Source organism: Frieseomelitta varia, unplaced genomic scaffold (assembly GCF_011392965.1).
Source record: "Frieseomelitta varia isolate USP_RPSP 00005682 unplaced genomic scaffold, Fvar_1.2 scaffold_428, whole genome shotgun sequence".
Taxonomy (NCBI): Eukaryota; Metazoa; Arthropoda; class Insecta; order Hymenoptera; family Apidae; genus Frieseomelitta; species Frieseomelitta varia.
The window spans coordinates 473,907-497,734 of NW_025110177.1; the positions used below are offsets into that span (position 1 = coordinate 473,907).

The 23,828-nt window shown below is 39.9% G+C and overlaps 2 protein-coding genes across 10 annotated transcripts in view; both read right to left on the reverse strand.

The window, feature by feature from the left end:
- The window catches only part of LOC122531922 (zinc finger protein 460-like), a 52,877-nt gene that overhangs the window by 18,455 nt on the left and 10,594 nt on the right, over window positions 1–23,828 (reverse strand). The window contains exons 5-6 of one of the 9 annotated variants that reach the window (XR_006307421.1): window positions 6,807–8,539; window positions 5,724–5,852 (exon numbers count right to left, since the gene is read on the reverse strand). The exons of 5 other annotated variants lie outside the window; for them this stretch is intronic. Coding sequence is in view for 3 of the 4 variants with exons in the window: in XM_043660239.1 (XP_043516174.1) it covers window positions 4,133–5,852 (1,720 nt within the window). In the remaining variant the exon portion in view is untranslated. Of the gene's footprint in view, window positions 1–3,764; window positions 5,853–6,756; window positions 8,540–11,231; window positions 13,098–23,828 lie in introns of those variants that run through there. 3 more of the 9 variants (XM_043660239.1, XM_043660241.1, XM_043660243.1) reach the window with 3 other exon arrangements.
- Window positions 14,984–19,353, reverse strand: LOC122531933 (gastrula zinc finger protein XlCGF8.2DB-like). The gene is made up of 2 exons (XM_043660264.1): window positions 19,227–19,353; window positions 14,984–18,125 (listed from the first exon to the last, which is right to left on the reverse strand). The coding sequence occupies exon 2, from the start codon at window positions 18,074–18,076 to the stop codon at window positions 17,027–17,029; it is 1,050 nt and encodes a 349-aa protein (XP_043516199.1). The 5' UTR covers window positions 18,077–18,125; window positions 19,227–19,353; the 3' UTR covers window positions 14,984–17,026.

The following is a 23,828-nucleotide window of genomic DNA, read 5'->3' on the forward strand; positions in this document are numbered from 1 at the left end:
ACTTCTTCTTGCACGTCTGACAGGGGAACTTCTTCACCTTCGTCTTGTGCTTGTAATGCTTGTGAAAGTACAGCGAGCTCTTGCTAGGATAAGACGAGCCGCAGATGTCGCACACGCAAGACTCGGTGTCGTGGTCCTTCACGTGGGTCGTGTAATCCGACTGCACCTTGAACATCTTCCCGCACTGTTCGCACTTGTAATTGTAGTCCTCCGTGTGTTTCCTGATGTAGTGGATCTTGAGGTAGGGCTTGGTGCGCGCCTTGAAGTCACAGAGGCTGCACGCGTGCAGGTTGACCGGCTCGTCGTGCACCTCCATGTGCCTGGTTAGGTGAGCAGTGGTCTTGAACCCTTTCGCGCAAACCGGGCACTTGTGAGGCCTCGAGTTGCTGTGCTTGAACATGTGTCTCGTATGCTTGCTCTTGCGATCGAACGTCGCGTAACAAATCTCGCAGGTGTGCACCTTCTTCTTCGGGTGATTCGTCTGCTTCGTCGATTTGTTCTTCTCTCGTTCCTGCCTCTTTCGGAAGTCCAACGGAGCGTCGTCGAGATCTTCGGAAGGATCGCTACTGCTCGAGCTGTCCTTCATCTTTTCGTCCGTCTGGTTCGCCTTCGTCGACGGCTGAACGCTATCTTCTTTCGAAGGTGGTTGAACGTTCGTTTCTTCGGCGGAACCCGGTGGCGGTTCCTTCATCATGAACATGCTCAGCGACGTCGGTATCCGAAAGTAATTATCTTCTAGCTTTACTATCAGAAAAGTCGGAGCGAGTGGGTCTAGGGCATTGTACCTAAAAAATCACAAAGCTAGTCAGTCGATTGCACTCTTGTGTGATCGGATGTGTGAGAGGAGATAGTGTGATATTTGTTTTTTTTTTCTTTCTTTCTTTTTCATTTCGTTTCTTTCGTTACGGTTCGATTTCGCTAAACCCGCGCACGAGAGCATGCACTCTGGTGTGTGTCTAAGATCAGTAGCCATTTTAAGAAACCTGTCACTTCAGCAAGTCTCTTAAAAGTAGTTATGCTCTTCCTCTAGTAGCTTCGGATGCGTATAAGCGTTTTCAGTGTGTGTTTCGGCTATAGTCACTGTGTGTTTTACGTAACTTACGTATAATTACTCTGTAGAAGAAACGACATTAAATAATTGCAATATAATAATCGGCAATGATGAAAGAAGATAAGACAACAATACTCATATACATCGTAATGGGGCATTTTCTAAGTAAATATGCGACAGTTGTTTTATATATATTCGTTTAATATCATTTTATAAATAAACGACAAATTCAGTTCTTTCAGTGATTTAAAATTTCTAAATTAATTTTTTATTTTTTTATCAATATCTGTATCATCTTATACAGATTTTTATAAATCGAACTGAATATTTAACGTTATGCTTTATTTATTACCTACAAAAGATATCAAAAATAACATAATTTCAATTTTATTTCAACTTTTTAATTTTATTTTTAAATGTAGTAATCTAAGTATATACAGAAATATACAAAAGTATTGTCTTCAGAGTATATCTTCAAAAAAAAAAAGAGATGTATTTATTACAAGTGTGCACATGTGCACTATATTTTTATTAATAATGTATCTTTTCAAAAAGTATCTTAAAAAAAATATATATATATATATATTTCGAGATAAAATGTTTCGAAAAATATTATTCCGTATAGCCTCATATATTGTAACATCCGACAAGTTAGCATTAATTAAAAATCGAAGAGTTTGTTGTGAAAAAATGTAGCTCATAGCTTAAAGTAAATATATATAATAAAATTAATTACAAAATTCAATAATAACAAAAAACAATATACCGCTTCATATTGCAACATCAGTCGATAACTCAACAACTCTCCTTCTCGAAAATTATTCTCACGGAATCTTCATAAAAATAAAAAATTGGAATCACAGAATCTTCATAAAAATAAAAAATTGGAATCTTCGTTGTTAGTGCAATTGTTACTACAGAATACTTTCAAATGGTCAGCCATTATTTCAAGTAAATATCTTGCATAAACTGCAACATCGAAAATCTTAATTACCCTTCAAAGCGCAAAAACCACCCTCTTTCCATAATCGACCAAACATTCTAAATCACAATTCTTCGTTCCGCGAAGAACGTGATTTCAAATTGATCATAATAATCTCGCGTCAAAAACGCAACTCTTGTCGTTTTGCAGTTTCTGCAGATAACTCCTGGCTAATTCAGCAATCTGCGGACGAGACGAGTGCAATGGCGGAAGTGGTCCAGGATGATGGGTCCTGTGTCTCAAAAGGCTAGAACGTTGCGTGAAATCCTCTTCGCAAACGTCGCACTTGTAAGGCCTGATCCCGGCGTGTGTTAGAACGTGCTGATAAAAATTACTGCTCGAGGGGAACGCTTTCTGGCACAAGACGCAAGTCAGTATCTTCGCCTGGCCGTGCTTGTATCTTCTGTGACTGATCAACTCGCGAGTTCCGCGATATTCTTTCCCGCACTCCTCGCACTTGAAACCCTTCTCGTGAAGCCTCAAGTGATTGTCCAGTCTGCTCCTGTGGAGGAACTTTTTGCGACACAGGTGGCAAGTGTACTCGTACCTCGCCTCCTTGCTGCGTTTCTGATGCCTCCACTCGTGGCCCTTCACGTTCTTCACCTCCTTGCCGCAGAATCGACAGATCTGCAACTCCGAGGCGTGCGATCTCTTCATGTGGTACGTCAGGTCGGGCTTCAGCTTGTAACTACGTCCGCAGAGCTCGCACACGTACTTTGACTCGTAGTCGCCGTGAGTGCGCATGTCGTGCCTCTTCAAGCTGTTCTCGCTCTTGTACCTCACGTGGCAGATCTTGCACTCGAAATAGTAATCCGGCCGATGGATCACTTTGTGCTCCTCCAACGTACGAACCGTGTGATACCCTCGTTTACACATGTCGCATTTGTACGGTTTCCTGTGCACGTACATCACGTGGCTCTCCACTTTCTTCGCGTCGTCGAAACGCTTCTCACAGAAGGGACAGGTGTTCTTGATCTTGTCCAGCAGGCGATCCACTTCGACCTCGTCTTTCTTTGAACGGACAGATTCGGTTTCTTTCGTCAGTGAGGACGTTCGGACGCCTGTCTTCAATTTCTTCGAATTTCTTCCAAGTGCGTCCTGTGAATTCTCAAGGTCGTCCGAATCAATGGAGTCGCGCGGAGATTCGTCCGAGAGATACTTCGACTTTGCGCGTTTCAATCTTCTTCTTGGTCGTTTATCGACCGCTGTTAAACAGCAAGGCGAGTTTCTCTCTCGGTTTCTTTGTAGTCCTGGGATAGGTTCTTCTCTGAAACAAGGACAGTGATGTGTCAGTGTGCTAGGATTAGATGGTTCATTTGAATTACTTGTAAAAATAATTGTGTACTAATAAATGAAAGTGTCTACAGAACAAAGTTTTTAATGTTACTTCAATACTGATTCATAAGGTTTTTTTTTTTTTTGGTTAACTGGAAAATTATGAAACTTTTGCGATAATGTATGTGAAAGTATGACTTGCAAGTATGATATAAATTTTATATGATTAACATCGGAAATATATTGAAAATGCAACTTACTTTTGCGTCGTTTAATGCACACTTTATCGTATAAAAACTGCGATATTTAAATGCCGAATGAAACCATCAGACAGACACTTTTAAATCTCGATACACGACAAACAAATTCTTACTACTCGTCAAGTTCAGCAAATCGTTTCTAATTTTTCCAACATGTTCAAATAATTCAAAATAGATATCATTTTCTGCAGATTTTATTATAAAAAAAAAAAGAAAAACAACAAGTGTTCGTTTCAAATAAAATGACGATGATTTCCAACCAATAAACAATACTAAAATATGACATGCATCATATAAAATACACACGGTCTGCGATTATTTCTTCTAAAGTCTCTCCGAATCCAAATTCTCGTTAAAAGCAGTCTTCGTAACGCTTGTTACAGGCTTTAAACTCGTTCAACGATAACATAACAAAGGAATAAAATCATTTAATCAATCTAATAATATTTCTGCTCAATGTAAAACAAGACTCTCTCGCTCTCGGAGTCTTGCTTTCCAAAAATTTCTCTCAAACAAATCCTTCTCTACGACACAATCCGCAATCTAGCTGTAATACTTTACACTTCAAACGTTCGAAAGTTTTTGCAATATGTTCTTCGCGATATCTGCTATCGACGTGGTTTCTGTGAACGGTGGCAGAGGACCAGGATGAATCTTTCGATGCCTCAAGACGCTGGATCTCTGCGTAAAATAGTCGCCGCAGACGTCGCATTTGTACGGCCTGATGCCAGCGTGAGTGAGCACGTGCTGATAAAAATTGCTCGTACTGGAGAACGATCTCTCGCAGATTGTGCATGTCGCGCCGCGTCTATGTTTCGTGCTCTTGTGACTGCTGAGAGAATACGGCGAGGAGAACACCTCGTCGCACAGCGTACACTTGAAGCCGTCCTTGTGCATTAGCAGATGATTGTCCAAGTTATTGTGGGTTGTGAACTTCTTGCGACAAAGGTTGCAACTGTACTTGTATACGATCTTCTTGGCGACCCTGTCGTGCTGCCACTCGTGGTGCGTGATGTTCTTCACGACCTTGCCGCAAATTTTGCAGATGTGAGAGACGTTCAGGTGTGTCTTCTCGATGTGGCCACCAAGATCGATCTTCAACTTGAAACGTCTGCCGCAGTGGTCGCACATGTACTTTGGCTCTATGTTGCTGTGCATTCGGATGTGATGATACTTCAGTCCAATTTTACGCTTGTACTTTAAGTGGCACATCGAACACTGCAGATACGAGTCGTCCTCGTGAGATATCTTGTGCTCTTGCAGCAGCAGTTTCGACGGATACCATTTGTTACATTTGTCACAGGGATGGACCTTCTCGTGGAATCTACTTATGTGCCTTTGTAACATGATCTCGCTCTTGAACACCTTTTGACAAACTGGACAGATAGTTTTCAAGTTTTCTAGTATCCGGTCCATCTCCTCTTTCTGGGTTTCTGGGTCAGGCACTTTAAACGATTCTGTCTCCTCTAGCTCTTCCTTTCTCTGTTTCATTTCGCCATCTGTTAATTCTGTTTGATCCTTCTCTGCTTCATTCTCATCCTCCATGCACCGCACTTTATTCTCGATTGACGTCACTCGTACCACCGGCTTCTCATTGTCTTCTGGTAATTTTATTTCGTTCTCAGAATCTTTCGACGTCGTTGGAGTACTTTTGTTTCGCACGTTCTCCGCTGGGTGCACTATGTTTATTACCTTATTCCCGTCCCCTGGCGTTTGATTCGAATTTGACTCTCGCATGATAGGCACCACGACCTTTTTCAGGTCGTACGATATAAAACTATTTTTATTATAAATCGGTATCAGAATATTTTTAATCACGTTCAATCCAGAAGTGTCCGCGTACTCGATTGGCACCAGCGTATTTCTAATCTCGTTAGTCACCGGATCTCTGACTGGAACCGACACCTGTTTCACCGAATCTAACTTCGTATCTTCCCGAGTCTTTCCTGAATCGGTCGTATCGTTATTCTTTTCTGTCGACGATGAATCATTGTCAACTGGATTTAACCAAATGCTATTATTTACAATACTCCCGTTCGAAATTAAATCGACGTTTATTTCATTCCGCGTCGTGTTATCGGTTAAACTGTCTGTAACTCTCTTCGACTCGTTAGAATTTTGTACAATCTTTTTACATTTCCTCGAGCTTTGTACCAAAGCTGGATAAAGTTTAGGATTGAGAGGCACTCGATTAACAATTGTCTTGTCCGGGATTCTGCGACAAAATATAACGAGCTGTTGCATCGGGTTCAATGGCTTGGGCCTTTTCGTCATCGTCGTATTCCTGAAACATCGATTCATTTAGTCAATCGTAGGAAAGAATCAATGCCCAATGGGAACGGGTGAACAAAAAACAGTCGGAAATTGGGTGGATCTGGACGCAAAACACAGTTTCAAGTCTGTAACAACCAACAATCTTGTTTATTCTTCCTGTGGATTTTATAAACGTCGTTAGCTCAGAGAAAACAAGTGAACAGGCAGGAATTACAGAAACGGATGTCCAACAATTGTCAAAATGCGTTTAATCGAAGGAACAAATCAGTCTGGTACATGTGATAAATGTATCGAACATGAATATGAATATGAATTTGTTTGTTGTTCGTCGTATTTAAATTGATTGAAATTTTTATAAATAAATATCTGGCGAACATCCGAGGTAAATCGAGTTCACACTCGCTCTTACAACGTACAAGAATTAACAAACAATTTAAACGTACTCGAATTAACAAACAACGATTAACAAACAATTTTTCTTGTTCCATTTCTTCTCTTCGTAAGATAAGAATTCGATTTTGCAACAATTCTAATTATCCGTTTTATTTCACAGTAACTATTTGTCCATGGTACAATGAATTATGTACAATTTGAGCATTGTCACTGGTAACGATGAGACTGATAAGTTTGATACAAAAAAAAAAAAAAGGAACGTTCAAAAATATATTATCTTGATGTAGAAAGAGAAAAATGTTATTGGAATACAATGATACAATTTTCCTCCAGAAGCGAAGAAACTTTTTTTACTCTGTTACAAAACGCTCATCATTTATAAACAGAATCAATAAACACTTTTCTAAAGTTTTCTAAGTGATAAACGAAAGAATGAGGCGAAACAAAATGTAAATACAGTGATGCTTGTTTAATTTCTAATGGAATTGTTTTGTCAAAATTCAAATGAATTCTTTTTCACAAGAATCACGTATATATAATATAGAAAAAAAAAAATTTCTCATAATCCCACCTTTCATCGAAAAGTACTTGTATCCCAAAATTCCTTCAGCTTCATATCGAATACCGTACTTATGAACAGCTTTTACTTAAATTTACAACTTCAACAAGAATTAATGCTCGTTATTCTCGAGCCTACTGAGTATCAGAGGAGGAGGAGGCGGCGGGTGATCACCGGGATGCTTGCGACGATGTATCATCATGCTCCCTCTCTGAGTGAAACTTTGACCACATAGATCACACACGTACGGCCTTTCTCCGGTGTGAATCAACTTATGTATCCTAAGCGAGTCTGATCTGGTGAACGTCTTCAGACACGTTTTGCACTGATACGGCCGTTCGCCAGTGTGTTTCCGAAGGTGTAGCTTCAACAAATAATTCGTGGCGAAATTCTTGCCACACTGGCAGCACAAGTACGTCTGCGAGTGCGAGGCCACGTGATTGCGAAGATTGTACTCAAAGGCGAAGGTCTTGCCGCACACGACGCACTTATTTTGCTTGGCCACCGATTGACTGAGCACCTGCTGGTAAAAGTCACTCCTCGACCGAAATTTCTTTTCGCAGAGCGTCCTCAACATATCGGGCGACCCCTGGCCGGGCGATTTGTGTTTCATTAGCAAATGATTCTCCAAACTGTTCCACGCTTTGAATTTTCTAGGACAGATACTGCAACGATAGAGGGAACAGGCTTTTTTATGTTTCTCGTGTTTCAGCTCGTGATACGCGATATTCTTCACGGCCATGCCGCAAAATCTGCAAATGTGAGTGACGTTCATGTGAGATCTGTCGATGTGGAGGCCCAGGTCCAGCTTCAATTTGAACCGCTTCCCACAATAGTCGCACGTGAACATCGGGTCCATGTCGCTGTGCTCGCGGATCTGATGATACTTCAACCCCGTCGTCGTCTTGTACTGCATCTGGCAAGTGGAACACTGATAAAACGCGACCACCTCGTGAGTTTTCTGATGTTCCTCCAGGGCGAAGTCGGAGGAGTATCCTCTGTGACACTTGTCGCAATTGTAGGGTTTCCTGTGCGTTTTCAGAATGTGCTTCTGCATCTGGTCTTCGTCCTTGAAACGCTTCTGACAGAATGGACAAATGTCTCTCAAGGTTTCCAATATCTGATCCACTTCTCTCTCTATTTCCTTCGTTTTCTTTTGCTTCCCCTCTTTTTCTTCTTGTTTCCTAGCTTCTTCAAAGGTATCAAACGATAGCTTTTCTTCCTTTTCAGTTCCTTTTTCCTCTTCTTTCTTACAATTCACCTGCGTACCTTTCGCTTTACTCGTCAATAACTTAGCTTCGGGCTTTTTCCTCGGTAACAAGCTCAATTTCGGATTGATGGGCACTACGACTTTCTTAATTTCGTAAGAAATCGATCCATCCTCCTCCTGCAAGGGAATCAGTACACTTTTGATGACGTTTAATCCGGTATCGTCCATCTCTTCAACGGGCACCAACACATTTCTAATTTCCTTCGTCACTGGGTCTCTAACAGGTACCAAAACAGTCTTCACCATATCTACGATTGAATCCTCTGTTACTTCTTCTCCTAAAGAGGAATTATTGTTGTTCACCTCATCTTTGTCGCCTCTAGCCGTCATCCTCTCGTCATCCTGGTCCCGTTTTATCTCAATTTTCCAGGGTATCGATTCGCCTATCGTTCGACTGGAAGCTGGAACAGTAACTTGGAACTGCGCTCGATCATTTTTACCCTGGCCCAGGGACGTTTCTGCGATCGTAGACCTCCTGAAACATCCATTCGTTTAAGTCAGTCGTACGAAAGTGATTGACAAACGCTGGTGTCGGGCAAAAGAAAAAGAAAACGAAAGAGAAGAGGGAAGTGAAATCGGGAGGATTGCAGTGTTTGCAGATTGGCCTCCGATGGACTCGACGTCTCGTTTCGATACCTGCGGTGTTTTTTTAAGCTGTTAGAGAGTTCTAACGTGTAACGCAAACGGGTGGGCGGGAGGAACGTGACGTGGATGAAACGACACGGTGAGTATACGGAGCACACAGTGAGAACGATCGATTTCTGAAAAGGATTTAATTAAAGGAACAAAGAATTCAGTACAAGCAATGAATGTCGTCGAACATTGCACTGAAACAATTCGGTCATCGTAGGTTAATCGTGAATTAACAGTCAGTGTCTCTACTTACATTGGTAAAATTTTCACAGCTTCTAGAACAACTGAGTTTCATTGAACTCGCTTCCATTCCACTCGCTTTCTTTCTTTCTCTCTCTCTCTCTCATTCCGTTTGTTCGTTATTTTCACAATCGACATTCACAAAATTCATAAGGCGATTCGACTTCGTACCCGAACCATTTATACCGCCGTGTATGCACTGCTCCCTCCGTGACCATTCTGCTATTCACTGTACTTTACACCAACTGTTTGCTTAAGTACATATCGTACACATTTAAGTCTTATTAGTAATTCGAACATTTATCGCTAGCGAAGCGGATTTCTCGAATCGTCAGTCCTTCTTTTCACACGATTCTGCGAAACATTTATCACTGTACACGTTCTAACTCGAGACTTAACGATACGAAATAACACTAGAGGCGCAACAGCCAAAGAATATTTAAAATGCACGACGTACAATCTCTCCTTCGACGAAACTTCAGGCTTACGCGAAGCAGCTTTCATTCAGTTATAAAAAAAATATAATTCATCATTCGTCAACGAAAATATATAGCCTCTGACCATCGAAACAGAATCACCTGCACAAAAATTTCTAAGTTTACGTAGTATTTTACAAAAAAAAAAGCTCAACGTTATGCGAAAAATATCCTTTTACTCTGATTGTTAGGCAATTTATTCGATCTCCTTTAAAATGCGCGGAGTTATCGTTGATCAGCGAGTTATTCGACTTGAAAATAGAAATTCAAAATTCTCAAGTATAACGGCGAGAACTTGAAAACTATAATTAGAACGGATATTTATGGAAGGTAGTTGATAAAGTTTGCTATCAATATTTGCTTACGGCTGTCAAGCTTGTTAGAAAAATGGATAAACGTCGACGAGCTCAGAGTGATTCTATTTTAACGGTCAGGAACCGTAATTGTCCTGCGAGGCTGACGAAAGAAGAAACTTAGAAATGCGAAGCGTAATGTAAACAGAGTTCGAACACGCGAAAGCGAGATCTTAAGTCTTCACACACTTCTTCTACGACATAATTCCGGGCGATCTCCGATGCCCTTCGAAACGGTACACTCTAGGCGCGTCGCTCGAGCCTGCTAAGAAGCAACGGAGGTGGCGGAGGATGACTCCCGGGATGTTTCCGTCGATGCGTCATCATGCTGCTCCTCTGAGTGAAGTTTCGGCCGCACAGATCGCACACGTACGGCCTCTCGCCCGTGTGCGTCAGTTGGTGCACCCTGAGCGCCGTTGATCTGGCGAAAGCTTTCGAGCAGATCGCGCACTCGTACGGTCTCTCGCCCGTGTGCTTCCGCGCGTGAAGCTTCAGAGCGTGGTTGGTCGCGAACTTCTTGCCGCACTGGGCGCACAGGAACGTCTGCGAGTGCAGGCCAACGTGACTGCGAAGATTGTGCTCGGTGGCAAAGCTTTTCCTGCATACGTCGCACTGGAACTCCTTCGGCGCGCTACTGTGGATCCCGTGGATCACGCGTTTGTGCGCCACCAGATAGGTCTTCTGCGAGTAAGCGCTGCCACAGAACTCGCAGACGAACGTCTTCCCATCCAGGTGGCTGGCCTTGTGATCCTCCAGTTCGTAATTGGACATGAAACACTTGCCGCACTGGTCGCAACGGTAACGAAAATTATGCTCGTGAACACGACGATGGTGCATCTTCAGGGAGAGTTTGTTGATCGAGATGAAACCGCACAGTTTGCACGTGTGCTCGACGCCACTGTGGATCTGCGTGTTGTTGGACACCTCCGAGGAACGTTTGAACGTCTTGTCGCAGAGGGAGCAAACGTGTCCTTTTTGCCCTTCGTGATTGCTGTTCCCCTTCTTCCAACTCGTCGATGAATCGCTGTCAGAATTTTCAGAGCAGAGGGCTTCCCGTAAGATCTCATCTATTGACAAGGGTCTCTTTTGTTCTACCGGTGGTTCCGACGACGGAGACTTTGGTCTTGAATCGAAGACAGCCTGTTCACCGCGCTCTTTGGATTTCGCGTCCCAATCTACGACCCCGAGAGCTCTGTAATCAACAACGTGATTTTTCAACATGTGTTCACAATCGTTCGTCGAAACAATGTCTTGCAGATCGCCGGGCATTTTCTTTAACAACAACACGCAGTACGTACTTGTAATTCTCTTTCTTTCGAGAGGATATGAAGGGGAGGCGCGATCGTTGGCTCGCGAGAAGCAAAGAAAGTTGGTCGATTGGAGCAGAAAGTCGCTACACACGATTCGTTCATTCTTTTTTTTTTTTTTCTTTTTTTCAGTGAATCATTGTTCTTTTATTAAACATATAATAACGAGTATCAATATTTATAATTAACATGGAACTTGTAGTCGCTATGCTCTCTTAGTCGAACAGTCAAATTATTCTGCCGTACGGCACGAATTTCTTCGACTTATACGTAAACGTACAATTGAAGTGAAAGCTCGACCGATCGGCGAAGTAATATATTATGAAAAATCCATTGTCACTCGAGTTTCTGAAACGACGAATAAAATGCGTGGAAGAAGCTGCGAAGAACATCGAACGTCTCAATAACGAACAAATAATAATATAATTACAGCCGCAAATGTGTTGTATTGGAAAGAAAATGTAACGAATCGTTAAAAAAAAAAAAAAACTAAAAATTCGTTTCAACTGAAACTAATCCACGGACACGCACTTCCGGTTTACCATCGATCACGACAACCTGCACGATCGTGAATCAATTATTGTTTTTCGTAACATGCAGGACCAACGGAGTAACCACAATCTCGGCGACGACGACACAAATGATCCATTGTTCTTCGAGTTCAGAGTTCAACCCTCGACAGGGAAGGCACTCGAATTTAAACGCAGGTCGACTTCTGGTGAGATGTCAGGTTGCCTTGGCACGAGAAGCCACGATTGCAGATCTGGCAGACGTACGGCCGTTCTCCCGTGTGACCTCGCCTGTGTATAGTCAGCGTGGACCTCTGCGAGAAAGCTTTCGGACACTGGTCGCACTTGTAAGGTTTCTCACCGGTGTGCACTCTCCTGTGCATCCTCAGATTCTCAGAATCGGTGAAACCCTTGCCACAGATGTCGCAGACGTACGGTTTCTCCCCGGTGTGGATCCGTCTGTGTTTCTTCAAATGTTCCGCGCTGCTGAGACTCTTGCCGCAGTAATCGCACAGATAGAGCTTCGTAGGATTGTGACTCTCCTTGTGACGGAACAGGGACCTCTTGGTAGCCAACACCCGGCCACAAATGTCGCAGGCCGTGCTGGTCACTTTGTTGGCCTTCATTTCAGGATGCATGCGTCTGCAGTGAGCGGAGAGCTGCCGCCTCAGGTAGAAAGCACTGCCACACAACTGGCAAACGAAAGGCTTGTCCCCGGAGTGGATGTTGTAGTGCTCCTGCAGGTCGATCGCTTTCCGGAAACGCTTGTCGCAGTCGTTGCACTTGAAAGGGAGGTCCGCCTTGTCCGTGTGTCGTAACATGTGAATGCTGAGCGCGGCCAACACGGTTGTCTCGTAGTCGCACTCCTTGCACATGTAACTGGGATAGAAGTGAGTCTTCTCGTGCCTAGTCAGATCGCGGAACAGGCGGAACTTCTTCGGGCAGTGTTTGCAAGTCAAGTCGCCGACAGTGTGACGCATCAGATGTTTCTGGTAGTTGCTCTTGTGCCGGAACACCTTGTTGCACGTTTTACAGAGGAACTCCAACTCCGGCTTCTCTTTCTTCACCTTCAGGCTACCGGAACGACTGCTCGCCACCGTCGACGCGCTGCTCGCTTTACGCCCTCCCTTGCGACCCGCGTGCTTCTTCATGTGCTTTCGCAGATTCACGTACGTCCTGAACACCCGGCCGCACTGCGCGCATGTGTTCTTACGTTTACCCTTGTGCTCGATCTCGTGATTGTCCAGCAGCGCCTGCGAAGCGAAAAACACACCGCACAGTTTACAGTGGTATGCCAACGGTAGATCCTCTTCCTCGTCCTCGTCGTTCACTTCTTGCTTGATAAAGTTTTGCTCCTGGATCATCGGCAGGATGGTCGCGTTGTTGCCGGTCGCAGCCAGATCAGCGCACTTCGTCGGCGTCGTGCTCTCCGAGTCCGCGTCCTTCTTCATCAAGTCGAGCTTCGTCAACATCGCCATCGGGTAATACTCTTCGGAGAAGGGTAACTGGTTGTATCTGAAATGTAAAAGTTCAAAGAGACACATCAGTATCGGACGTTCTCGCTTAATGGTCGCAGTCTTGCCGCGCTCGGAACGCGTTTTCTCTCTTTTTTTTTTCTTTTCTTTTTTCTCAAATCGCATACCTGGAAGAGATATCGAGCACGCTCTACGGTTCCTGTATAGATTGGTAAATTGTAGACAATCGTGCTTTTTTTCTTTAGTAAATTAGTTGCACGTCAGATTTGAGTCTAGCTAATATGAAAAAGAAAAAGATCAGTTGCGAAGATGGTATTTCGTTTCGAAATTGCGTGTCTAATAAAAAAAAAAAAGAGCGATCGTGTTTGCACGATGTTAAACGATTGTTTTATTTAACAAAATTGTACATGCAATGGTAGTTAAGTATCTTGCAAAAATACCATAAATTTACAAATTCCTCGGCGTCGTTATACGCAGACTACTTTGTTCCCACTTAATAAATTCGTTATGTACATTAACGTAATACTGTGTGTTGCAATCTTGATATATTACCCGAATGTGGTGAGACTAATTAGGTATTTCCGACAATTTGAGAATCAGAGAGGAGATAAAATGACATACAATTGAATATTTTTAATCTTAAACTTTGGCACCGATGAAAATTCATTTCGAAGTGGCGTTCGTGATACGTATAAAATTGAATTAGGTCGTGTTCTTCTAAACTTCCTTTTAATTACATATTTAAACCGTCGTATTCAGGATCGAATATTCTAAACGTTGTAAATAAATTTACAAATCAAGTAGTTTACGAAACTAGCATTCTAAAATTTCAATCTTCGAACAAACACGTTCGACGTTGGTTTTTTTTTTCCCTTATTAACTAATTACTCGAGAACGTTTGAAACGTCATTCCGTTTGATCCACCGGGACGTTCACCGCGTGCACTTTGTTGTGCGCGTTCAACGACGAACGAGAAACGAACGATTTGCTGCAGACCTCGCACTGGTACGGCCTCTGGCCCGTGTGATATCGTTTGTGAATAACTAACGTCGAGTGCTGCGTGAACGATTTCCCGCACGTGTCGCAAGTGTACGGTTTCTCGCCGGTGTGGGTTCTCTTGTGAACGACCAGGGTGCTCCTCTTGCGAAAAGCTTTGCCGCACACGTCGCAGATCAACAGCTTCTCCCCGCTGTGCAGACGAAGATGATCCTGAAGGGATCCCTTGGAAGACACGGATTTACCGCATAGGTGGCAATCGTACTTATTCTCGCCCATGTGGGACTTCACGTGGAACACCAACGAGTTCTTGTACACGAACGTCTTGCCGCAGAATTCGCACTGGTGCTTCACTGGCTTGAAGTTCGGATCGTGCATCTTCAGATGCTTCACCAGAGTGTGATTGTTCGGGAACGATTTGTCGCACGAGTGGCAAACGTGCTCCTTCGCGCCGTGCTTCACGTTCATGTGACCGTGTAGCTCCGCGTTCGTGAAGAATCCTTTCTTGCAGATCGCGCAGTATCTCGTGTACTTGTCGAAGTGGCGTCTCTGATGGGTGGTCAGTTGGAAAGCTTGAACGAACGCGTGCCCGCACACGTCGCACACGAAGTTCCTCTCTCGAGTGTGGATCCTTCTGTGAACGGCCAGCGTGTTCGTCCTCTTGAACGACTTCTCGCAAATGTCGCACTGATAAGGTCGAGCGTCGCTATGTGACACTCGGTGGCCTTCGTACAGATTTCTCGTCCTGAAAAGCTTTCTACACATTTCACACTGATAGAACGTCTGCGCCAAGGTATCAGGATGCTTCTCCTCGTTCCTCGTCTCTTTGGATTCATCCGCGTCGTTTTCGGTCAGACTCTGAATCTTGGCGCAACGAATATTCCCAGTCGAGTATTCACACTGGTTCGTCGTCGAACGATCATCCTCTTCTTCTTTTATCGAGCGTAAAACTACTGATCTTTTCGTGATCATTTGTCGAGCCGGTGGTTCGATCCTCGAACTTGACGGCGATCTGCGAAGAAAATGAAAAAAAGAGCGTCGTCAATAGCGATTCTTATTTCATTAGCATAGATCTAACGACAACTTCGATTTTATGGGAGGAACTGGCTTTTATTGTTAGAACATTTTTTGCTCGGTTTACATCTGACGAAATACACTCGGATGACATACAATAGGAATATTACGATGTTGGATTCTCTTTTGTTACGTTCTCTCCTCTTCTTTCTTCTTCGTTTGGCTCTTGAATGCTTTACACGTGTTATGTTTCTCGAAGGCTTGTTTTGTATAAGACTATAATAACATTTATTACAAAAATATATTTATAAAATAAAATGAAGCTCGTTGTTGGAATAATAAAATTTGTTACAGGGGTAAGACATTATTATATTCTGTTGCTATGAATACAGAATGTATAATTTCCTTACGGTAAAGTAAAATTCTCCTTCGAATTGTTATAAATATATTATATATTTTGCCTATTCTTTCTGAAAAAAATTTACAGTATGTAAAAAAAAGGACTCGCTTAATATAATTAATAGAAATAAAAACTAACATATCTATAATTTTTATAGCGATAATATTCGTACATTATAAAAAAAATTCAAGATTATTGTATAGTTGATTTTTAAAATTTACTATATCAAGCAAAGAGTAACAGAATGTTATCTAATTTTTTTGCATGAAATCCTTACTTCTCTTTGCATTTTTTACAAAATAAAACTATACGATATGTATGCAGAATGCATGTATCACTCGTATTCTGTCAATTAACTTACAAATTAATTTATTCATGAACGAACCAGTAAGTTTTTGTTCACTTGCGCATGTGCGTTTTTAGCCGTGAAAATGTGTATTTGCATAAAAAGATATATGAATGCATTAAAAGTTTCCTATTGTAGTAGTAAAAAGCAATAGAGTTTGCAAAATTATGTTAGTGAAAATCTATATAAAAAAATTATATAATTAATATCTTGATATTTTGTAAATAAATCTAGTAGTAAACTTAAATCTATACGAATATTGTATTTATTACAATATAAACTGGTTTTAATATTTATATTTTCAGTAAATAATTTATAAGCAATCAGAATATGGAATTATGCAACAAGCTTTATTCCATTTTTCGCATATGTTCTTCTTGTTGTATGAAAATTAAATCAAAAATTATGTTATCGTTAAAAAAAAATCATATTATCTTTCTTGAAATTAATTTTCCAATGATTTTTTGTACATTATGGCACATTTTAAATCGTGAAATTTTAAAATATCTACTGTATCTTTCATCATTTGTATTATTCCTCTCGTTAACAAAAATAATTTTTAATAGCTTCAAATACTGCCAAATCAAAACTGTTCCATTTACTTAATTCAATCATTTTATAACAATGAAATTAATAATAACTAATTTGTTTTCGTTGTAACACTGCTCAATATAACTCTTATCAACTGTATTACCATTATCCTCTAGCATTATAATAGATTCATATCTGGTGTATTCGATATTTGCAGTTACACTTGCTTTCAATAGGAGAATATCTTGTTACGCTGTTAGAAAAGTTTTACTGGAAATATCTTTTGTAAAAGTTACGATTTGGGAAGTACAGAGATACATCTGGGTAAAAAAATGACAATCACAAATTGTCGCGACGTTGTGTTGACTGTCATGTTGAGCTTTCCTCTATCGTTAATAATATTGTTTCTCATCAAGAAATTTTACTAAAGTTGTTTTTAATCTTTGTAAAATCGTAATATCAAAAAATTAAACAGGAATTTTAATTGTTTAATAATTCTAAATAACGAAGTGTAGATAATTGAAATATCTAACGAATCTTTTAGAATGATGAAATATCTTCCAAAAAGTTCAAAAGTGACAGTCATCACGAAAAGACCTAATACACCAAATATTCCACAATATCTTTCACCGTTACCTCTCAATAATCTTACACAAACACACGCACATATATGTTTTATGGTTCATTTTCGTTCGTTATGCGACTTCATGTGCGAATTCAACGAACCCTGCTGCGTAAACCTTTTCTGGCATACCTTACACTCATACGGTCTTTCGCCTGTATGCGTTCTCAAGTGTACAATCAGATATTTTCGAACGCTGAAAGATTTGCCACATATTTCGCAGACATGCGGTTTCTCGCCAGAGTGTATACGCATGTGGATTTGCAGGTAAGCCTTACTCGACACTAATTTCCCGCAGATCTCGCAGGTAATCAAATTCTCGCCCGTGTGGATTTTAAGGTGTACCTTCAAAGCCGCTTTCCAATAGCTCTCGAAATTGCAAATATTGCATTTGTGTTTCTCACGTTCGCCGTGGGACTTCATGTGCGTGTTCAGATAAGCGGCGCTCGCGTACGGGGTGTTGCACACCTTGCAGACGAATGGCTTCTCGCCAGTATGAGTGAGCAAGTGTCTCTCCAGAGTTTGGTTCGTGTAGAAGCCTTTGCCGCAGATCTCGCAATGCGTCACGTACTCCTCGTTGTGTTTCTTTTTATGCAAACGAAGATCGTAACCGGATACCTTCGAGATACCGCAAATGTCGCACGTGAAACGTTTGTTGTGCTGCTTCAGGTGTGTCTTCAAGAATTCCTCCGTTTTGAAGCATTTGTTGCAGAGAACGCATTGAAACGGTTTCTCTTTCTGATGCACCTTGATCACGTGCTTTCTCAGCTTCTCTTCGTCCGTGAAACTTCTGTCACATTCTTCGCAACGATCCATTCCACCTTCCTCGTCATTCCTCTCGTGGTCCTGCCTGTGCTTCAGGAATTGAAGCTTCTTGCGCATTCTCTTGTTACAAATGTCGCATTCGTACACGATCGAGCATTTTCTGCTCTCGTATTTCTTGGTGAAAACTTTATTAGAGTTCATTGACAGTTCTTCGTCCTGGAGGGACACCTTTATGTCCATGTTGTCTTGACTTTCTCCCAACGTGTCAGTTATTATTTCTTGGTGGCTAATCTGTTCGAACTCCTCGACTGTGCATATATCACTCTCATACTTCACCAGTTCCATATCCTCGAGCGTTTCTATTTTTGGTTCCTCGGCGTCGATCTCCTGACACCTGTAATGGACAACACTCGTAAACTACTATGAAATGCAATGAAACACAACAGAGGTGGTGATAAATATTGTTCTCGGGTAAAAGATTTCCTTCGTTTGTATGACGAACTGGTCATTTCTTCTGCTATTGGCGATTTAGCAACGGACATAATTTAATATGAGGAAAGGAGGAAAAATTAAAATTCTTCTTGAAAATAATTTCAAACTTTCGTGTAGAATCAAACAAAAATGAAGATGTAGAGAGATTATAGAATAGAATTTTTAAAAACTAAGATCCCTTGACATCATTCGTTTTTTTAAAAAGATATTAGTATACAAACTTTTACATGTTTTGTAACGTCGTTTTATAAGATCGTGATCTTTTAAACATGATTTTTACGAAATCATTAAGATTCAATACATCACGTTCAAAATTGTTTTCAAATACAATATTCTGTAGTCACACGCATTTCTAATTTTCATTCCGAAATTTTCAAAGTTATGTAGAAAATTCATGTATTACGGAAACGATGTATTTTAAAGTTTTTATGTTTGTTAAGAGCTGTATCTAATAACAAATTCACAATCTGTCTCTCAATTTAGCATTTGCTACAGAGAAAAGATAGTTAGTGCATTGCGTTACTATTTTTCTAAATGTTTCCTTCGGCCCAAAAATTTATCACTTACTTACCAGCAGCTATATCGCGTGCAACCATCGTACTAATTTTACATATGAGGGCTAATCTAAATTAAATATAAAATTGCTTAGTTTTTTTTATTAAAATGAAACTTTTAATATTCTTCAGTTCTTGTTAAGATATTAAAATATTACAAGTGATATGATGATTTATGCCTATGTACTTGCTAATGTCATTGCATTATATACACGCAATTATCACAATACAAGTTACAATCATAGAAGGATCAACCAATTCTTTTAATATTAAAAATCTATCTTCGAACACTATCAGTTTCAAATTATGTGTAATAATATTAGTGTAGTAATGCGTAGGAATTTCAACTGTTAATCGAAAGAAAATATTCTCATCTCGTAATTAGTCCTATTAACAGCAAAATTAAAGAAACCAGTTTCAATGAACTCAAGGCGTTCATCACTTAGCACCCTCGTGTCGACGTAAATGGGCGCTTAGGGTGCCACGTTGGGTGAAACGTTTCTCGCAGATTTTACATTTATAAGGCTTTTCCCCTGTGTGAGTTCTTCGATGCTTGATCAGGTACTTTCTTGAGCTAAATGCCTTTCCGCAAAATTCGCAGATCTCCGGCTTCTCGCCAGTATGTATCCTAGTGTGGATCTTCATGTACTCTCTCCTAACTAATTTACCGCAGACCTCGCAGGCCACCTGATTTTCTCCCGTGTGCGTCCACAAATGTTCCTTGTAACAGTAACTGTAGAAAGTCTCGAACCCGCAGATCTCGCATCTGTACTTTCTCCTGCTCTCCGGTTTGCTGTGAATCTTCATGTGACTTCTCAGATAGACTCTGTTCCCGAACGATTTATGACAGATGTCGCAGGTGCACGGTTTATCGTCACTGTGCACGCTCATGTGCGTTTTCAGAGTCGCCTTCAAGTAAAATCCTTTGTTGCACACATCGCAGAATTCAGTGAACTCCTTGTTGTGTCTCCTAATGTGAATCTTCAGGTAATATTCGGAAGACAGTTTGGCGTTACACACGTGACAAATGTGCGGCGCCCCGTGCAACGTTTTGTGAACATTCAGATATTTCTTCTTTTTAAAAATCTTATGACACACGTTACATTCTATCGGGTTGCCAGAAGCAGCAACCTGTTGGTCTTTCCGTTTTTTTGTCTTCATCGCTTTATCCTTTGGTTTGCGCTGTTTATTGTCAGTCGTGGCCGATCCTTTGCACCGGCCTCGTCGATGTTTGAACAGCTGTACTTTCTTCGCGAAACTCTCGCAGCACTTGTCGCACGTGTACTTTCTTCCCGGCTTTCTCAACGCCTCGCGAGTTCGAAGGATCGACCGCTCGGTTCTGTGAACCAACAGAGCAGCCTCCGTGTCGAACTGTTCATCGCAGGACTCGCATCGATGCGATATCGCCTGGACGACGCAGGTGTTATTTATTTCGTTGACAACGACAAACGATCGATCTTCCTCGTTGGACGATTCAGCGGCGCGAGACTGATTCCGCTTGGGTGCTATCGTCTTCACGCTTTTCGGTCTGCAAAAAGACAATAGAGCGTGAGCTGCCTTGAAGTTAGACGCCTGCACGCACGGAACGAGGACGCTATTAAGGTAATGCAATTTTTTCGTGAAATCTCTGAAATCAAGGGGAGAAAATTGTCTAGAAATTAATTGGATTCTAATTACGTTCTGTTCGAATTTAAACTTCGTTCCTTTTGTTGGTAATAAACGATATTTCTCTTTTAGAAAAATATGATTCTACGTGAAGCGAGAATAGCTGTACAAGTGACATATTGAAAGAAGATGAAGCTACTTACTGCACAAAGCCAGTCAGACTGCGATCAATGATTCGTAAAAGCAGATTTCTTCGAGCAATCGTTCGGATAAATGACATGGGACAGAGAATTGTTTCGTGGACACGTTGCACAAAATGCACACAGCCATGCAAAACGACGTTGGAGACCCTTGAGTTTCTCATTCGCAGGTGATTCTCGTATCGCCGTTAGAAATTTTCGATTATCAGAACCAATAATTACAGGTACTCTATAGTAAAAGATATTCGTAATTTACGTCGAATTTTTGTGCGCGTAAATACAAAACGTTTAAAAAATGTTTATCGTACTATTTATTTTTAAGAATTGGCTTACAAAAAAAGTCAGATAATAAACATGATTAGACATCTCATAGAAGTAATCAAGATGGATCAACAATCTCGCGCATTCATTCGACATTCGCACAATTTCCAATTTATGTATAGAACTCGTTGCACTAAACGAATTTGATAATGAAAAATTTAAGCTTGTCCAGTCTCATCTTTCACGCGAACAAAAATATTCTTAAAAAAACGTACGAATATTCTAATTGCTGCAAATAATACTATCTACATTTTACTGATACACTAAAGCAGCGATATATCACACTAAAAAATTATCAGTTTTAACAACCAGAACATTAAAAAAACTTATTCACTTTATACCAAGTACAACATGAAAAGCCACACGACGCAATTATATTTTCTTTTATAAATTAAGAGGAGTAATACACTAATTTAGAGAGTGTTCCTTGGTTTAATCGTCAAGCTTTAGATATGAATTTAGGACCCTCAAACAAACAAATTTTTCCTCTGGAGATATGCTCGCAAATGCTTTACCATTAAAGTTGTAGGACTTAGTAATGTATGCCATCGAAATAATTCAACGAGCAACCTGTTAAGAACATTGAAACATTAAAATTGAGAATAATGCAAGCGTATAACGAAATAATAGTACAGTGTCAATTGGCCACTTCTGTTATTGATAGTTGTAATGCTTGTCTCCAAGTTGATGGTAATCATTTTGGGCAACATATTAATTACAATAATTACAATTATTTTATTTTTTTAGTAATAAATACAACAATTTTCTTTAATAATATACGTAAACCTGAATTATTTCGATGGCATACATTACTAAGTCCTACAACTTTAGTAGTAAATAATTCTCGAAGGAAACATTTTTGAGCATACTTCCAGAGGAAAAATTTGTTTGTTTCCTAGAGTGCTAAATTCATATCTAGCGTTTGGCGATTTAACCCGGGAATACCCTATATATAAGAGAAGTCATGAAAATAACGTTTAATTCAAAATCAATGAAACTAACGTTTAATTAGGAAAATTTTTTTTTCTTGAAGTATTACTATATGAATATATCGCAATTGTCTCGAGCACAAAACAGAGAAAGGCGTTATCACAAACTGAAGTACTGCTTCTCACATAATCTTTCATTCGTTTACAATAATTCATGTGATTGTATTTACGCCTATTTGCACTCGTTGCAAAAAGCACACCTATCGATTAAGGTTTACAGTGAATCATACATGTCTTCTCCATTTTTCTCGAGACTTTAATTCGGATATCTTAAATGCACATTCTTTTCTTCTGCAAAAAATACATCACATATCATAGTACGCATAAGGCCTTGTCGTATTGTACTTACGATTAATTAATTTTTTAAAGCACCTCTCGCGAAATTTTATTATTATAATTCTCTCTATATAACGTTATAATATTCAAGAAATAGTAAATCACATGTGCGATTAACAGAAACCTTGAGTATTCGAGGAATATAATTATAAAAAAAATATTTTAAATGGACGGCTGTGTGTTGTTTATAAAATTATATGTAAAAAGATTTCTCTCGACGTTCACGCGAGGGTAATGTATAAAATATGAAATTTTAGAGCGTAGCGTAGAACGCGCCAGTAAGAATTATTTTAAACACTTACGATTTGCCTTAGTCTATAAATATATATACAATTGGTAATTGTCGCTCGTTAAAATTAAAACGGAAAAAGGAGACGGTATATAAGAGAGTCACAGTCAAAATTGGTCACACGACAACCGTAAGTTTCAAAATGGTGACTGAAATACAAAATAGAATAGCTTTCATCAAATTTGAGAACAGAAATATTCGTTTGAATCTGCATTTGCCCAAGATATAAATATGACTGATATTATGCATGAGTACTATGTATGGACATATATCACGCATGAGAAGTATAATACATCGCAGCGATATATTAGTGGAAAGGTCGCTTACAGTAAACTTCGACGTGTTCGTAGTTCATATTGATTCAGTTAAGTGTTGTAGTTCGATACAACTTTGCGTGTTAAAAAAATCCTCCGAGCAAAACAAAATTATCAATAATTTGCAATGGAACAAAGACGAAAACTGATGATAGAGCAGTGCAATTATAAAAATGGAAAAAGTCAACGAAAAACAACTGAATTTTGCGGCAAGTAAAAGCAAATTCCAAGATTAGTGGACCAAAATTTGCTTTTTATGTAGAAAAGTATTTAAAAAGAAAGTACATTCTGAAAATGTACGTAAACTCTTAAGGAAAAGAATTTCCATTATCCAGAAAGAAGCCGTTTGTTAGTGCGAAAAATACTCATAGTGAGATTCGTATGACAGTATACAAGTACAACTTTTTCATTCTGAAAGAACATAATCTTCGCAGATGAGAACAGATTTAATTTATTTGGGTCAGATGGACGGAATATAATATAGAGAAAACCGAACAAGGAATTTAAAATCTCCGAGCAATTATAAAACACGGAGGGTTTGAGGTTGCATGTTTGCATCTGAAATGGAAAACTTACGTTTTATAAAAGAAAATAAGAAAATAGATAAATAACAATATTTAAATATTTTGCAACAAACGTTATTGAATACATATGAAACGAACTGAAGATTCGTATTCGCAAACATTCAATTTACAATAAGAATGATTTGGAAATTGCATTTATTAAGGAATGGGTACAGATACCATTTTCTTTTACCGAAAAATTGGTTAAGTCAATGCTTAACAGATTACAAAGTATTGATAAAAGTAAACAAAATATTAAATTTCTTCAAGTATCTTCATTTTCTAATTAATTATTTCGCAAAATGTTTAATTGGTCGAATTAAACTTATTATTATTTTGACTTATTTGTCATAAATTATGTACATACTTTGGTATGTCTTTTGCTTGTATATAAAAAAAATTCGAAACAATTGTTTTTGGACCTATTAAAAATT

Excerpts from the sequence above, each read along its gene's own strand:
- LOC122531933 (XM_043660264.1), bottom strand. The coding sequence starts at position 18,076 with ATGGAACTGGTGAAGTATGAGAGTGATATATGCACAGTCGAGGAGTTC.